Below are 18,895 nucleotides of genomic sequence, written 5' to 3'. Positions count from 1 at the left end.
GAAGTAGGTTCTTACTTTTTCCCTGTGTCAGCCTGAACTATGATGGCCTTCTCTATGGATTTCTAGGAGGTGGGATGACAGGTGAATATACCCACATTTGGCTGTTGATGTTGTTTTGTGAACTTTTCTGACCTTTGTGAACTGTGATTTGAACTTTTCTGCTCCATGTGAACTATGATATGAACTTTTCTGCCTATGTACCATGATCCTTGTGATGTCCACGACCCAAAGAGATAAGACTACATAAGTGAGCCATTAGTGCTCAGCTTCAGTGGAGTTTTAATTGAATTTGCCTTATTTACAACTTTTCTCCAATGTATTTAATATCTTGCAAAGTACATTATATTATGTAGAAGTTATGGTTTCTATTTTTAAAGGTTGAAACATTTCTTAGTCTACAAGAGGAAATGTTCATCATCCCTAAACATAAAGGAAATGGAAAGCAAAACAACTCAGATTTTCTGTCTCAGCTCAGTTAGATTGGCACATATACACAATGGAATTTTGCACAGCAATTAGAAAGAATAACATTATGACATTTCCATGGAAAAGGATGGACCCAGAACAAATCATGTTAAGTGATATAACCCAAGCTCAGAAACTACAACAGTACATGTTTTCACTCCGTTGTGGAAGCTAGATATGAAATACACATTTAGATATAATAGATAACTTAGAGTCTTTATGTAGGTGTGCTATATATTTGACTCCTTGTATGTAAACCATGTTTTAACTCTGTATTCTGCAATATCTGTATCAAAACCATCCCTGTAGCACTCTGCTTCATACACTCCTGGGGAATGTGTTGTTTCTAGATAATTTGGTCCTTCCTCTGGAGTGAAGAATTCCAAGCACCTTGAATCAGCCATCTTTTTGATATCCTGGGGGCATTTTTATGACTCTTTATTAGAATACTTTACTGTTGATTAGAGTACTAGAAAACTGATCGTGGAGGTGATTACAGGCCTTTAGAATTATCCTAGAAAGCATTGATGCCAAACTTTAAACTGAATTGGATGAATGTGAATTATATTTCAGAACAGTTACTATCAAAAACTCTTGAATCATGATATCTGAGAAATGTTGAGCAATTATGAAATTACTATGTTTCTTCTGTGTCAAAAAGGATGCAAAACCAAGTCACCACTCAGCTGCCAAAATTTTTTGCATAATTATAAAAAGGCTTACATAAAACAAGTGACTTACACAAACATGTCATAGACTCCTACCTGCCTGAAAGTATTTAATTACAAAAGGGATGCCGAATTTACCTGTCAAATGTCTTTTATAAATCTGCCATTCAGTCCACATGCCCCAATTGGTCATTTTACATGTTTGCTTTGATCAACCCAAGTTATATTTTAACTACTTGATCAATTTTTTATTTGTATGTAAGAACAAGAAATTGTCAGAGGTGAACATAGTTTGAAGGTCGCTGTGCTGTTAGTGAGGATGACTTGGAAATGGATTTCAGTTCTACTACTATTACAGCTGAGTTATTACTTTAATTCTGGAAGCTGTGGGAATGTACTGGTGTGGCCCATGGAATATAGCCACTGGATGAATATGAAGGTAATACTGGACGAACTGATCGTGAAGGGTCATCAAGTTACAGTTGTGAGACCATCGAATGCTATTTTTGTTGATAGCAATCAAGAATCCAGCATTAAATTTGAAACTTTCCCTTCGGCTTACAAAACCGATGAATTAATCACAGTTTTCACAAGATTCACCTCTTTGTGGACATATGAACTGCGAAGAACAACATGTTTGGCATATTCACCATTACTGCAGAATATATTTATGACATTTTCTGATATTTGGCTAAATATTTGTAAAGAAGCAGCTCTGAACAAGGAACTTATAGCAAGGCTACGAAAAGCAAGATTTGATGTTGTGATTGCAGATGGCGTCGGTCCTTGTGGGGAGCTTCTGGCTGAGCTATTGGAGATTCCTTTCATGTACACTCTCCGCTTCTATCCTGGCTACACAACCGAAAAGTATAGTGGAGGGCTTCTATTCCCTCCCTCTTATGTGCCTGTCATTCTGTCAGGATTAAGTGGTCAGATGACTTTCATGGAGAGGGTAGAAAACATGATATGCATGCTTTATTTTGACTTTTGGTTCGAGACATTTGAGTCAAAGAAGTGGAATCGCTTTTACAGTGAAGTTTTAGGTAAGTTTAATAGGATAAGATGGTAACTTTTGTAAAAGTTGCAAGAGGTACTCTGAGATGCATGTGAAATAAGAGAAATTCGTCAGTTGTAGATGAAACCGTTAAATGAGATATAAATTTGTTTACCAGATTATGGGATCAGAGAGAAGACAATGGACCTATCTATACAAGACACTGTAGGAGATTATCCTCAGTAAAAATTGTTCATTTTTTTCTTTGTTATCAAAATCACCAGTTACCTAAGAGACTGATGAATGAAAATATGTATACTGAAAAGATACATTTTTTCACAGGAAACAAGAAATTGTTTCCCTTGATCAACTTCCTTATTTAAATCAAAATATTTATTCTTATTCTTCTTTATTTTCTTTTTGCTTATACCGAGGTTTGGACTCAGAGAACTCAATCTCATTTGGCTTACTTATTTGGGCTGGTACCTTACCACTTTAACCATGCCCCAGCCCAGCATTTTGCTACTTCATTGGAGGGGTAGTCTTGAAAATATTTCTGCACATGTGAGCTTCAGATTTCACTCTTCCAGATCTCAGAATCCTGGTTAGCTAGGGTTAGAAGTGTGAGCCACTGGTGACCAGTTTTCTGGATTTACTAAATGGCTCCCTATTCTTGACCAATACAATGTTTCAGCACAGACTCAATAACTTTAACTCTTAATGTATCCACATTCCTTTATTGTTTCTCATAATCTATTTTATACACATACAATCTAGTAAAGTGGTGATATACTTGTGATTATTCTCTGTCATTCTTATTATGTTTCTACATTTACTAAAATATTAGCCATCAATAAGGTAAATTCAATTATCTAATCTCAATATTTCTGAAATACTTCCAGATGATATTTTCCATTGTTTCCACATAATAAATAGATATTTTAGGCTCCTAATGTGAATCAGCTAAAAGGAAGAAATTCAGCCACAGTCATAAAAATTCACTCATATGGGGAATCAAGAATCAAGGAACAGTTATTACAATGTAGAAAACTAGTTTAAGTACTGCAGAGAAAATAATTTCTGTGACTATGATAGAATTATTGAGTCTGGAGTTTGAAAATTTCTCTAATGGATAATGAGAAAAGAAATGCATAGTTAATTCTATAATTGCTTATTTTAATGATTATTTATGACTGCTAATAAATTGAGGTGCCATAGATATAGTGTCTTACCAGAATGCTTTTCACACAAATACACTTACCATATTTCCTGTGTAGTACATTTTATCAACAAACACATTCTATATCATTAAGTACAAATTATACCAATCATTTTTAGAGAAATATAAATATTTTATTAAGAAACAACTCTTTCATGTCCTTACCTACTATTTACTTTTCCCCTCTCCACTCAGGACGACCCACTACCTTAATGGAGACCATGAGTAAAGCAGAAATCTGGCTTATTCGATCTTACTGGGACTTGGAATTCCCTCGCCCAACTTTACCAAATGTTGACTTTGTTGGAGGACTCCACTGCAAACCTGCCAAACCCTTGCCTAAGGTAAACTGATAACCTTTTGTCGGTGTTACTTCATTTCCTTTTCAATAAATATGGTTCTGGACCACTCAATACAAGTCTTTGTTTACAGTGAAAGAAATACAGGGAGTGGGGTAAAGCTTTCTACCAATTGAAACTAATTTTTGAACCATCACAAGTTTCTGGATCTCAGAAAACTTAGAGTCATTCAGAACAAAGTCAGCTTAACTAACATTTAATGAGTCAGCACCTAGAAGGAATCCTTGATTCACTCATAAAACTATCAAATGATTAGCATATAAAGAAGTAAGTATTAGATATGCAAGGAAACACTGCAGCTATTTCTACAACAACGCATAGTCAATTTAAAAGGAGACTTTAGAATCAATTAGTAAAACTTACGTGAAAGCATCGTGGAAAGGAAAAATTACAAAATTAAAGTAAAGTCTGATAGGAAGCAAAGAAAGTTTCTCCATCACTAATAGTGAGATATTAGATGAACAGTGCTCAGATACCAGTTGAGAAATGAGAATTGATAAAGATATATAAAAAAAGAAATTAGACTAGTAAGAACAATTTACAAGAATTAATCTTTTTCTTTCTTAATATTAATAAATTTTTATTGTGAAAATAATGTACAGAGGGGCTACAATTACGTGACCAAGGTAATGAGTGCATTTCTATCAAGCATTGTTGCCTCCTCCTTTGTTTCCCCTTACCATCCCTCCCCTCCCATTACCCTCCCCCCCATGGCTTTCCCCACCTCACACCCACAGCCAACAAAGTTGTAAAGTTCATTTTTCCACATAAAGTCTTGTACATCTCATTGTTGCAATGGGTCCACCTGTATCCCTATTTAAACAATTTGTTTTTTCTCTTCCCCTCCACAAATTATGCCAACATCAAATACAGTGAAAACAGGGGTTATACCGTGGGGGAGGGACATACAAAGCAACAAAGAAATCATCTTATAAAAATGTTAGAAATAATAGCAAAAAAGAAAAAATATTTGAGTCCTTATCTTGGGGTTCATTTTGTCTAGCATCAACTTATCTGACCATTTCTGCTTGTCTCAGATGTATACTAGTTATTGCAAATAAGGGAAACCATGCGACCTATGTTTCTTTGGGCCTGGTTTACTTCACTTAATATAAGGGGAAAATGCTAGAGACTAATTTAGACTCAAGATGGAAATGTTTGGAAATTTTATTGCATACTTGTGCCAATATCTGATTTAATAGTACCTGTGCCCTTACTATTAGCTAATGGAAAATTTTGAGTTTTATGTATCTTATTGCGTTTTATGTATCTTCTTTGGCTATTGTCTGATAGTATTTGATTTTTCTCTTCTAGTTTTCTATTAATGATTTTGCCTGTCATAAGAAGGGTTTGAACTCAACTTGGACATTGTCCCTGAGCTTCAGTGCTCAAGTCTAGCACTCTAGCACTTGAGTCACAGCTCTGCTTCCAGATTTTCCTTGTTTAATTGAAGCTGAGAGTCTCACAGACACTTTTTCCCAGGCAGACTTTGAACCATGATCCTCAGATCTCAGCCTCCTGACTAGCTAGGATTACAGGCAAGAGCCACCCATGCTTGGCTAGTTTGATTGAGCAATATTTTCAACGTTTGCTTCACTATTATTTCTGTGTGTGTGTGTGTGTGTGTGTGTGTGTGTGTGTGTGTGTGTGTGTGTGTGTGTGTGTGTTTGGTAAGGCAAAGTTTTTCTTCACAGGAAATGGAAGACTTTGTGCAGAGCTCTGGAGACAGTGGTGTGGTTGTGTTTTCCCTGGGGTCAATGGTTGATAACATGACAGAAGAGACAGCCAATGAGATTGCATCAGCACTGGCCCAAGTTCCACAAAAGGTGAGATAGTGTACCTCAATAGTGGTCTTCACTGAATGGGCCTTCAACTCTGTAGGTTTCTGATTGTACTAGATTCCTGGTGAAAGATACACTGTTACTACAGCTCTAACTTAGTCAGTTTAAAGACAAAGCAATGCATCACAGATGCTCAGATAGTATTCAATATGGATTGTTTTAAATTTACAGTAAGTAAAACATGAATTCTGTCATCAGAATAAATACAATAGCCAAAGTATGAAACTTTGTCCTTACCATAGTATAGCCAGCAAGACTTCACAGACATCCTGAAATTTTCATCTAGTCATAGCAAGAATGTTAAAGCCTCTCAATAAACTAAGCAAGTTTCATAAAGGAATTAAATTACACTTGATAAGTGACATCATACAATAACAATTAGCATGTAGAAAAAAGGTTTGAAATGTTCTACATAGTTTAGGGTTCACATGTAATGCTTTCCTCCAATTTTGTAATTGACCCATTTAGTGTGCACTTGAGGGGGTTCTTCAGAGAAAGGCTCTGAAGAACCTCCTGCCAGGTATATATTCAGCCTGATGAATTCAGAGAAAGTAAATACAGACATCCTGCCCTGCAGGACTGGGCCTTGTTCATATATGAAACAAGATCTGTACAGTTCATGTGAAAAGGGACATAATCTACTGAAAAATTAATGTAGCATCAGTAAAATTTGGATTCCTTGCAGCAGCCATATGACTTATAAACTACAGGCCAGCTCCATTTCCTACTTTAAAGATTTAACCACAATAATGATTGTAAGTTTGGATGTCAGTATCATCAATTTGTGATCAAAATTCAGCTTGCAGATTTCCAAAATATCACAACTATTAATTTCTATTATAAAACTAGTTTCATGTAATTATTAAAAAAGAATTATTTGATTAATCATAAAGAATTGGTTACATAGATTTGAGGAATTTGTCTTTAGAAAAGATTGGACGAAAATAACCTGTGTTCATGTGCTGGTCATGAGGCAGGAAATGTAGCCTTAACATGCAGAACAACGGTGTGAGTTGTTGATCTGGGTGCCATGGAAAGACCCAGTCAACAACCACATAATTGGTTCTAAGGACCATTTGTCTGTCTGTCCAGATCAATGTGTCCAACCAACATTTAAGGGAGGCTAAATGGCCAGGCTACTACCTAGAGTTTTATGAGCCCCTTCATAGTATGAATAGTATGTTAATATTGTATACTAACTCCATAATGTGAAACATTCTGTAATATAATCTGACTTAATACCATGCTCATTATTGTGAAATTTGATTACATTTCTGGTCAAACAGGACAATATTTTTTCACATAACTTCTCTCCAGGGAGAACTGTGAAGGTAAAATAGTTGTTATAAATAGGCAGGTAAGAAACAAATGAAAATGTGAAACTAAAATGAAATCTCATAGAATGAAAGAATATTACCCTAATCATTTTATAATTGTTGATAGCTTAAACTAGCATTTAGTAAATATTTATGTGGTAAGATGTAAATCATAAGAATTTTTAGTGCTGTTATGCACCAGATCTATCACTGTGACTACATAAAAATTTTGGAATGCATTCATTTGTCATTTATTACATCATTTGTCTAAATATTGTGAAAATTATGATGACATTCCATCTTATTGAGTGTGAAAATAAGTGCAGGAAATGTCGATATTCTTTTTCTCTTATTTTATAATAGACCTCATTAATGCACCCTACCTGTTCTCTTTATCCATTCTATGTAAGTCATTTAACTGTGTGATCTCTATATTTTAAAAAGTAACATTTTGAAATTTAAAAATATTTTATCTCAACCCACCAGATTCTTTGGAGATTTAATGGAAAGAAACCAGAGACCTTAGGACCAAATACTCGGCTGTACAAGTGGCTCCCCCAGAATGACCTCCTTGGTAAGACTCTGAAAAACACATACTGAAAGCACGGGTAACTGTAGAAGTAGTTGATAACAACACAACAGGAAAAGAACTGGTGAAGATGTATTAATAAAAACTCAAAAGTGAAACCACACATTTTTTCCGAAGGAAAAAAAGCCTAAGTAGTTGGAATTTCATCATACTACATCATATTCTTAACAATCAGTCTATCTTTCTGCAAATATATTTACCATTGATACAGAATTTTCTATAATTACCTGAGGTTATCTCTCTGTCCTTTAATTCATCCTTACATTATCCATCCTCCTAAAGAAGAGAAACTTGCTACTTTGTTTTATTTTGAAAGAGTCTGCCTTCTATGTGGGAAAAATTACTTCATATGAAATGATAATACACTCTATTTCAAGCATCCCTCCTTCATTTGATTAATGTACTAGTTTTAAGTTTATGGGAGCATAATCTAACATGACCATTTTCTTGTTTTGGAATTTGCTATGATCCATTATGTTGTTTTCCTATCTGTTCCACGGGAAATGGTATATTCGTTTTCAAATCTCAAGACATACAAAACTTAGGGCACAAACCATAGGAATTTTACTTACATCCCCAGTTGGTTAGGTGCTACTTGCAGAGTGACATAAAGGCAAATTAAATGTAACTCATTGGTTCAAGAATTATTATTTAGACAACACTGTTCTTTTCATTGCTCATGTTATACATTTTTCATTTCATGTCTAAGACTTTAAATGAACAATTGTATTGAAATGTCCCTAATCCTAGGCCATCCCAAAACAAAAGCTTTCATCACTCATGGTGGAGCTAATGGCATCTATGAGGCGATCCATCATGGGATTCCCATGGTGGGCATTCCTTTGTTTGGGGAACAACATGATAACATTGCTCACATGGTGGCCAAAGGAGCAGCTGTTCAACTGGATATAAGAGCAATATCAAGCAAAGACTTGCTCAGAGCACTGGAAGCAGTCATTAACAACCCTGTGTGAGTATAACCTTCATTATGTGTAGGTGTGCATTGGTATGTAAGTCTGTCGGTCTCTTTGTTCATCTGGGCATTACACCCAGGGACTTGCTCATGATTAATGACCACTCTACTCTATTCGTTAGTCTGATTCTTGTTTGACCAAATTGTGATTATAGATAATTTCTCACATAAGTCTGACCATGAAAGGTACCCTCAGTTAAGACTTGATTAATTCTGGAAGATTCATCAACAACCCATCATGTGTTTCACAAGTCACAATAATATTTGTGTATGTTTGTATGCATGGGGTGTGTGTGTGTGTGTGTGTATGTGTGTGTCTGTGTCTGCATGTGTCTGTGTCTGTGTCAGTGTCTGTGTTGCAACATTGTTATTCTATACAGGCCAGGATTGCCTCAAACTCATGATCATCATCTTTCAGCATTTGGAATGCTGAGATTCCACAGACCCACTTTCATTTCCAACCATAATTTGTTTTGTTCCCCAGGTGATTTCAGTAAAAAGGAATTATCAAAACCTTGAGAATAGTACAAAATTCGAGACCAGGCAAAGTGGACTGAAAGGAATCACTAAGAATGACAATAGAAGAATGCAAGGAAGCTTAGGAAAGCAGTGAATTAGAGGCACATGAACTCTTCCTCCACAAATAACACTAACTAACCCATTCAGTTATAACTTTCTTTCCACCTAAGATCGCACTAGTTACTCTTTATAAAATAAAAATTCATTGTGTTTGAAAAATAGAGCATGAAGTTTCGGTGGTTAAAATTTTACTCTTGTGAACCACATGAAAATATCTGTCATTTCAGTTTCTATTTTTTGTTGTTTCTTCAAAACATTCTAAATGGTTTGTATTGTTAAACAGCAAGAAAATAATCAAATTTCACATTCCTAGTATAAATACTTCCTCAAATATCTATGTTAATGCTTAGATTCTATCATTGTTAACTAACTACAGCTTTTAAAATTACCTGATTCATCCTGGTAAGAAAAGAGAACATTTTTTGAAATGTATGCATATTCTTAGATATCAAGGGACTATGATTATCTTATTCAGAACAATTATAAAAGAAATTACCTTCAGAAGTACAAGTGAAATGTAACTGCATGATAACTAAAATATCTGAAGCAATAAGTTATTATTCAAATTATTTCAAGAAATAGGTTCAATTATTTTTATACCATTAATTTCCTCTTATACTCAGTAATACTCTGTATGTAATTCTTCCCTTTCACCATAACTGTAAAAATATTGTAGTGTATTTTACTTTTATTGGATATAATAGTATAGCAGACACATTGTAAAGGCTGTGTTACTTTGATCTCTTTTGGGGAGTAGGTGGGTTTGAACTCAGACCTTAATACTCAAATGTTTAGCTTTCTAAAGGGCATTCTAGAGCTGAGAAGGTGGTTCAGTGGCACAGTGCTTGCCTTGCATGCATGAGGCCCTGGGTTCAATTCCTCAGCACCACACAAGTAGAAAAAGCCGGGAGTGGCTCTGTGGCTCAAGTGGTAGAGCACTAGCCTTGAGCTGAAGAGCTGAGGGCCCAGAGTTCAGGCCCACAACTGACCAAAAAAAAAAAAAAAAGTGGGGACATTTTATGATTTAAGCTCTGACTTTATTCTTTGCTGGTTATTTGAAGGTAAAGTCTAGGGACTTGTCTACCATTTCCAGTTTTGAGCTGTGACTGTCAGGACCTAGCCTCCTGGGGTAGACAAGTTTACAGGCAAGAGCCATCAGCATCTAGCTCTGACTTCCATTTTCCTACAGATATTGAGCACCAAAACATATAGTTTGTAAGCCATATTTTATCTTCCTTTGTTTTGAAAGGCAGTATATTTTTGTATTTTTATTTGCTATACAAGTATATCTCTCATATATTGTTCTTATTAAATTATGAACAGATACAATGTTGATACTGGGAGATACAGGAGATTTCTTAACGAGATAGTACATGCTAAAACTTAGCATTAGCACACATTTCAATCGTTTTTTGATGCATTTCATTTTCTTTCTACCTGCTGTATTACAAAAAGGATCACCACTAGTCCTGGCTGAAGCTCACCCATATCTGTGAGATCTTTTAAAAGAATAGCGATACTTGCCATTGCAATACTCTCCTTCTATAACACCTTGGAATTACCCTTAATAATCATTCTCTAGGCATGCTCATTTTCACCATACTAGAAAGAACAGTTTTAACACAAATCCCATGTACTTATATTGCCTCAAAGTGACTAGAGCACTCTCTTATTGGGTCTAACATCAAAATACTATCAAGAAAAATAACAGCAATGTTAGCAAATGTCTTTGATTTTCTATCTGAAAAGATGAATAATTAAAATCATCCTAAATATGAGTACATTTATTTCTCATAATTCAAGAAAAACTCAATTATTTCTATTTTTCCATTTCGTATCATTTCGCTGCATAACAGCAAACAAATAAAAACTGAGACCTTTCAAAAGAGGTTCATAAAAGGAAAAGGCAAGTCATAGAGTATTAGTGGAACAAGTAAGTGAAAGTTCAAGAAATAAAAGAAAGGCTAGATGACAGCCAACGGCTGATGCCTGTGATTCTAGCTGTGATTCCAGAGCTGAGATCTGAGAATTGTGGTTTAACATCAAGCCAGGCAGAACAGTCCCTCAGACTCTGATCTCAACGGAACATGCAAGGAGCCAGAACTGGATCTGTGGCTCAAGTGGTAGAGTTCTTCCCCTGAGCAAAGAAAGCTCAAGGGGAGTGTGAAGCCCTAAGACCAGAATAAAACAAAGGAGGCAGGGAATTTTGTAGTTAAATAATAATTAAGCACCAATAAATGATAAAGAAAGCCATCAGGGGAAAATAACTTCTTGATTAAATTATCTATCAATCTCTAAATTATGACACAATTCTAAACTTTGAACAACATGCATTAATAATTAAGCTTTTATATTGCTGTGGATTTCTTTGATCATTCTACATTTGTCTTCAGAAATTCTTGTGTTAACAAGATTTTTCTTTTTTTTTATTGTGAAAATACCATTCAGAGGAGTTACAATAACATGGGCAAGATAATGAATACTTTTCTTATCAAGCCTTGTTGCTTTTTCCTTTGTTTCATATTTCTATCCCTTCTCATACCAACCCACCTCCCCCTCCCACCCACACCCCCCCCACCCACGACTTTAACAAGATTTTTCTAAATGGTTAAATCCAGGGTCATTAAGAAGCTCTTGCCTTTTACACTAACAGGTCTAAAAATACAGCAGAAGAAAAGAATTCTCTTTAATCTCAAAATATTTTTAGACTCATCTGCAGAAAATTTCAATATCTGTATTTTCTAGTTTATTTGATATACTTACATCAATTTGATTTACCTTTAGCTACAAAAAGAATGCTATGTGGTTGTCAACCATTCACCATGATCAGCCTATGAAGCCACTGGATCGAGCTGTCTTCTGGATTGAATTTGTCATGCGCCACAAAGGAGCCAAGCATCTGAGGCCACTTTCCCACAACCTCACCTGGTACCAGTACCACTCTCTGGATGTCATCGGATTCCTACTGGCCTGTGTGGCCACTGTTACCTTCCTTGTCTTCAAATGTTGCTTGCTTGTTTACCGAAAGGTTTTTAAGATGGACAAGAAGCAAAAGAGGGAGTAGAGCTTTCAACGCTCAGGAAATGGACCAAAAACCTACTAAGGAAGAACATCCTAGTGATTTTTAGCACAATCAAGCTGGGAGAGATTCTCATTCACACTTTACCTAAACCTATGCCTTTTGTATTTTCAAATGGATCTTACTCTTGATTAAAAATGAAGCAATGTACAATTCTAATGTCAGAGTTCCTCAAAAAGGTCCATGTCACTGATTTTTGTAGATAGTATAACTGAATTAACTGGGACATATGGAAATTTGGGTTTGTTATTTTGAGAGAAGCATAAAATCCAAAGTTTTATGGGCATTTTCTAAAAAGGAATATTTTATTAAGGAAAAATGAAATGAACTCTTTGAGTGTCTGTCCAAAGAAAAAGAGAGGGATAGGTTAAAAGAGGTAACATTTTATTCAGACTACTGACATATGGGAGAGAGTTGACAATAACTGAAGTAAACTTCTGCTAACTCAAAGCTAACTAAGATTTTCATAAACATAAAGAGTGAGTGAGAGGAAGTGAAGAAAGGAGACTTAAATGGGACTACAATCTATGTGAAGATAGCCAACTATGAAAGAAGTGAAAATTTACTGGAAAAGGCCTGCTTTGGGTAGAAAAGTTAGAAGGTGTGCATTATACATGGTCACTGAGACATGATTATTGCTTTTGACCTATGGACAGATTTTATGAATGTAATGAATATAAGAAAATTATATATCATTAAGACCACGGTGGCTCATGCCTGTAATACCAGCAACACAAGAGGCTGAGATCTGAGGATCACAGTTCAAAGCCAGCCCAGGAAGGAAAGTCTAGGAGAGTGTTAACTCTATTAACCACCAGAAACCAAAAATGGAACTGTGGTTAAAGTGAGTACTAAACTTGAGCAAATAGAATCCAGACCATGAGTCGCTGAGTTCAAGGCCCATTACTGACATAAATAAATAAACAAGCAAATAAATAAATAAATAAATAAGGGATCTGATGGGCATTGTGTTGTACATGTGTAATCCCTGTTCCTTAGGAAATGGAGATAGTATGGTGATGGCTTGATTCAAGTAAAGACAAAACTGTATATGCTCAAGCAAACATGAGACTGTCATTTTTATTCCACTGCTATACAATAGGAGGCATTAATAAAACTAATTATGAAAGTAACGTTACAAAAGGAAATAGGTAAAGACAGTTACCCTTTACTAACATTTAAATGTATAATCAGTCTATATTTAAAACATAGGATACAAATAAATGTACAAAAACAAAATAATATATCTGTGCTCTTTATTATATTAAGTATTTAACAGAAGGAAACTTTGCAGGTACTTTTTCTGCACTAATATTGAAGCTCTATATACATTATTCAAAGCAACTTCTAGTCTACTTTCTTCCTCAAATTATTATATGCAATAAGATCGCCTATTAACATTGGATATACAAAGGAATATTACTCTACCATAAGGAAAAATTAAACTATATCATTTTCAGGAAAATAAATAAAACTGGAGGGACTGGGAAGGTGGCTCAGTGGTAAGGTACTTGCCTTGCATACATGAGCACCACATAAACAGAAAAAAAAAACGGAAGAGGCATGTGGCTCAAGTAGTAGAGCAGTAACCCTGAGCTGAAGAGCTGGGAGACAGCACCCAGACCTAGAATTCAGGTTCCATGACCGACAAAATAAAGAAATAAATATACTGGCAATCATCAGGTTGACTGCTATGAACCAAAATCAAAATGCTAAATACAGTATGGTCTTACTCATTTGTGGAGTGGACACATAAATGATGATGATAATGATAGTATGTAGCAGACAACACGAAGTTAAATGCAGGACCTTTTAAGAGGGGATCGGCAAAAGGAAGAAGAGAGAAAGGACAGACTACTGTGGAGCACAGAGGATAAAAGGACATTGAACACACACATCGATGACAATGTCATGATTAAATGAACCAAATGCTACTTGAGAAAGGAGACCTTGGAGGGGGTGAGAATAGAGTGGAAAAGGAAAATATGTTCCAAGTGCACAATGTGTGTATATGGAAATATCACAATCAAACCCCTCGTATTACAAATAAATGATAACTCAAAAATAAAATTCTACTAAAGAGCACAACAGAAGCTAACCAGGTTATAAGGGGGAAGAAAACATGATATGGGAGCAATGCAAACCAGTGCAGCTCCTACAGAAAGCAACATGGAAGATTTTCAAAACCTAGACATGGAGCTAGTGAATGACTTTATATCACTGTTGGTCACATCTCTGAAGTAATGCAATTGCACACTCAGACGTTTAATGCAGCATTATTTATTAAAAGTCAAGTTATGAAGTTAGTTTAGATGATCTTTGACTTTTTGATGAATGTGAAAAATAGAGAAATGTATCCATATATAAATATATATACACATATATACTTATAAAAGAAAATGAATAGAGATCTATACATGTATATATTAGAGTATTTTACAGAAATAAGAATGTCATATCATTTGCAAACTGGGTAGAAATTGGAGATTACTGCGTTAAAAACAGTAAGTCAGTTCCCAAAGGACATAGGTCACAAATTTCCTCCTACATGCAGAGGACACAGAGAGTATATCTGTTTATCTATCTATCTATACAGTGTTATTTTATATATAGTATTATATTGGTATACATAATACCATCTATAATGTGCATATATTTATAACTATATAGACCACTCTGTGTCTTTGCACATATATATATCACTGTTTTATCACTATGTATGTATATGTGTAGGCTTATATAATCAATATGCATAAGTGTATATATATATAAATGTATATACACAGTGATGTAATTGTTGGACTGTTTGAGGGAAAGGAGATTAAAATGAGAGAATGATTTAGTATAAACAATACCAAAATGCATTGCCAATGTTTGAGGATGGAACATAGAACCAACTGAAAGCTTTCCACATGCAGGTGTAAGGAGGGAATAGAACAAAAGAAAATGTAATTAGTAGAAGTTAATACAGGTTAATTTAATGAAAGTGCAGTACAGTAGATGTGGATATGAAATTACATTGAGAAATAGTTTATATGCACTAATACAAATTCTTGAAATTATAGGTGCATTCCTTCATTATACGAGGTGAAAGGGACAGTATGGATGAATGAAAAATTGAAAGATAATCATATCCAACTGTGGAGAGATTTAATGAATTTTCTGGATTTCTGAGTAAACCTGAAGAGCACACAATGAAAATCTGCTAAGGGCTCCAGAACAGCAGGTAATAGGCTAGAAGCCAAATTTTCTTAATGTCTTATTAGTCATACCTTTTCTTAAAACATTTAGTTAGTCACCAGCAATTACTTGGCTTTTGCCTTATGGAACTGAGTCAGATTATTTACTTCAATTTTGCATTGATTTTGTCTTAATTCGTGTGAATTGCCTCTAACAATTCTGATTGACAAATGGTTGCAATCCTAACCTTCAGTGACCTAGAATTACTAGTTAATTATTACTTTTTTTAACCTTAATCCCATTTAGGCCAGGAACTCTAAGCCACTGGCATTATGACTCAGGAATCTAACCCTTTTCACAAAAACAATTTTTTTACTTGTCTGTAAGAAAATAGAGAAAACAGGGAGGTAGGGAAGGGATGTGAAGGGTAAACAAAGGAGGAGGCTGCAATGCTTGATAAGAAATGTACGCATTATCCTGCCCATGTAATTGTAACCCCTCTGTACAGTATGTTCACAAAAAAATTAAATTAAATTAAAATTAAAAAAAAGAAAATAGAGAAAACAGAAATTTTGCAAAAGTGATATTGAGAGCACATGCCTTGATCCTAGCTACTCAGAAGACTGAGATCTGAGGATCATGGTTCAAAGCTAGGCCAGGCAGGAAAAACACTGAAATTCTAATCTCCAATTAAACACTCAAAAGCTGGAGGTGGAGCTTTGGCTTGAGTGGTAGAGTGCTAACCATGAGCTAACAAAGAAGAGAGAAAAACTTAGGGACAAATGTTCAGGTCCAAGTTCAAGCCCTTGAATGAAAGGTGGATTCTAAACTTCCAAAGATAGTCAATGAGTTTAATAAATAGTGCTTTGCCACATCAATTAATGATATATTTTCTGGTTCTATGAAGCAGGTAAAACAAATATCCACCAAAGATGGGGCCCAAACAAAGTCACCACTGCAGTGCAGGTTTGATGGAGGTAAACACTGAATAGAGCAGAATCTTTTCCATTGGAAGTGAAATGTAAACAAAGCAAAGGAACGGGTATACATTTCCCTTGCTCCTAGGGTCCATTCACAAAATCACTCTTTAGTAAAGTTAGCTTAAAAACCATTTCCAAATCACACTGGCCCCAAGTGTGGAACCTGGCTGCCTTCCCACGTTCTCACTGAGGCATCTCTTCCTAAATGGAGAACTGACACTTTGAGAAAAGCCATGGCATTGACAGACTTATCACATGAACCCTGTGCATTTGGATACTGGAGTCAACACTGACAGGTCTCTGAATTGATAATCTATGAATTTGTGCATAAAATATACAGCACACAACAAAATGGACAATATTTTTGCCAGATTAACCATCAGTAAAGTAACCAAAGTCATATTCAATGGCATAGATACCTCAACTGATACTTCAGAAATGCAGCTAGGGGGATTATCAGAAACAACTTCTCAGCAATCAATAGGAAAATGTAAAACAACTAGATCTATTTCTGGACAGATAACCTACTAAAATGGTTTGTAAGTATGTGGGAAACATGGACAGACCAATAACATATGGTAGAGATACCAAACAAAGAGAAGACTTGGACCAGCTAACTCCACTGCTGAGTTGTGCCAAAGTTCTCAAGAATTAACACTGCGTCTTCTCAAGCCATGACCATGCAGCATGTGTTGGAATATTTTCCCTTTCATCTTGATTTCTTCATTTGGGTCTCCCCTCTTGTTTCCTCATGAGTCCAGAAAATAGTTTCTAAAGTATTTTTTGAAACCACTATCTTCTTTATTAACCCTTTATCTTCCAGTGTGTAAATTACTTTGTTTCTGGTCTTTGCTCTTTCTTGCTTTTATTCATTTGAGGTTTGCTTGGTGCATTCTTTTCTAGCTTCCTGATTGGCGTTTGTAGTGTATTTTTTAAATTCCCTCTTCTTGTTCCTCCTTCATGTTAAGTTCCCTCTTCTGTCTGTGTTTGCTCCATTCCACTTCATCTGAATCAAGAAAATGTTAATTTCCCTTTGGGTTCCTTAATTGTGACATCCATTGCTCAAGAAATTTTCTTTCATTTCTCTGTTATGGGTACTTTGAAATTTTTCTATGTTTTTAAATTTCTAATTTTATTCTGTGTGGTTAAGAAAATATATCTTATTGCTGAATTTTTCATATCTGTTTTGTATCTATCAGTTAGCTTAGCATACAGAACTTTTCTTCTGCTAATGAAAGGAATGTTCATGCTGGAATTAATGTGCTAACATTTTCTAGCTCAGCATCATCTGTTGTATAATTTACTTCATGTTACTTTGTTGATTTTTTAGTCCATATGATCAGTCCTTTAAGGAAATTGGATGTTTAGTCTCCTAAGCTTTATTTTGTGTCAGCATAGTGGTATTAGGTTAATAATGTTTTACTCATAGAATGCTAGGATGGGGAGAATTATCATCTTTCTTTGGTTTGTACTGATCCATTTATCATTCTAGAATTACCTCACAGGTTTTTACCTACTGTCTATTTTGCCTTCATTAGTTTAAATACTCTTATTCTCTTCTGTTATGCATTTCTGTGTGCAACTTTTGTTATTCCTTCACTTTCAGTCCATGTGGGTCCTTATAGCTGACACGGTGTAATGTATTATATATTCAGTCTGTAAGTTTTTCAGAGAGGAGGTTTACCTAATTCCATTCAAGGTGTTTTCTCTTATCTTAGTTTTCTTCCTAGCGAATGCATAGTTTTTGTAAAGATCATATTATGATTCTTCTTTTTTTATTTATTTATTTTATTCTTCTGTATCTGTGTCTATATGATGGCAGCTATCACCCTTCTCTTACTAAGTAAGACTCTTTAAGCATTATTTACAGGATTACTCTAACAGTAATTAGTACACAAGTTTTGGTAGTTTGAAAAATATTTTATTCACCTTAATGTTGTGTGTGTGTGTGTGTGTGTGTGTGTGTGTGTGTGTGTGTGTACACATTGATTCTGAGTTTTGCATGAGTTTTTCAGGAATTTGAATATATCAACCCTGTATTATGTCATGTGAAGTTACTGCTGAGTATTATACTCAAATGCATATACTTGATATATGCCTTGAAATGTTATGTTGTTGTTAAAATTCTCCTTGTTCGGTTTTTAGAAACATTTGGTGATCTTCTCTTTTTTATGTCTATATTCTCATGTGCCTTGGCTAGCATAAATTTTGTTCAAACCTATTAAAGTTCCATTGAGCCTTTTAAATATCTATATCGCACTGAGTTTCTTCACAATTATTATTTTGAATAGTTTTTAGCCAGTCATTAATTTCATTAAGATTACTTTAAATTTTTTCCAAAAACGTACTGTGTTCCCTTTGAATGATCATAGAATTTTCTCTTTTTTTACATGTATCTTGTGTCCCTACATTGGCATTTCTGCATGTGGAAGATCAGTTGTGCAGCCATTATAAAGGATCATTTCCATAGTAAAATACTTCATTGTTATATCTTAGAGAATTGGCCACATCAGATGTATCAGCTTTGATGACAGTGTTGGTGTTGGTATTGGGTGTTGGGTGTTTGTGTAGGTTCAACACAGATCATCAGCTGTAGGCAATGACCGTGAGGTCTGGGTGTGTCAGTGGCTTCTTCTGTAGGGATAGGACATAA

General features: G+C 35.1%; 1 protein-coding gene across 4 annotated transcripts in view; it reads left to right on the top strand.

The window, feature by feature from the left end:
• The first annotated feature begins 1,404 nt into the window (after window positions 1–1,404).
• Window positions 1,405–18,895, top strand: part of LOC122106621 (UDP-glucuronosyltransferase 2B17-like) — an 86,570-nt gene continuing 69,079 nt past the window's right edge. The window contains exons 1-6 of one of the 4 annotated variants that reach the window (XM_042678017.1): window positions 1,405–2,176; window positions 3,542–3,690; window positions 5,400–5,531; window positions 7,349–7,436; window positions 8,202–8,421; window positions 11,788–12,241. In XM_042678017.1, the coding sequence (XP_042533951.1) occupies window positions 1,453–2,176; window positions 3,542–3,690; window positions 5,400–5,531; window positions 7,349–7,436; window positions 8,202–8,421; window positions 11,788–12,067 (1,593 nt within the window). In that variant the 5' untranslated portion in view covers window positions 1,405–1,452 and the 3' untranslated portion in view covers window positions 12,068–12,241. The other 3 variants (XM_042678020.1, XM_042678021.1, XM_042678018.1) reach the window with 3 other exon arrangements.

Source organism: Dipodomys spectabilis, unplaced genomic scaffold (genome assembly GCF_019054845.1).
Source record: "Dipodomys spectabilis isolate Male_0828 unplaced genomic scaffold, ASM1905484v1 ptg000043l, whole genome shotgun sequence".
Classification (NCBI taxonomy): Eukaryota; Metazoa; Chordata; class Mammalia; order Rodentia; family Heteromyidae; genus Dipodomys; species Dipodomys spectabilis.
Note: the sequence above shows the minus strand (reverse complement) of the source record. Positions and strands in the feature narration are given on the sequence as shown.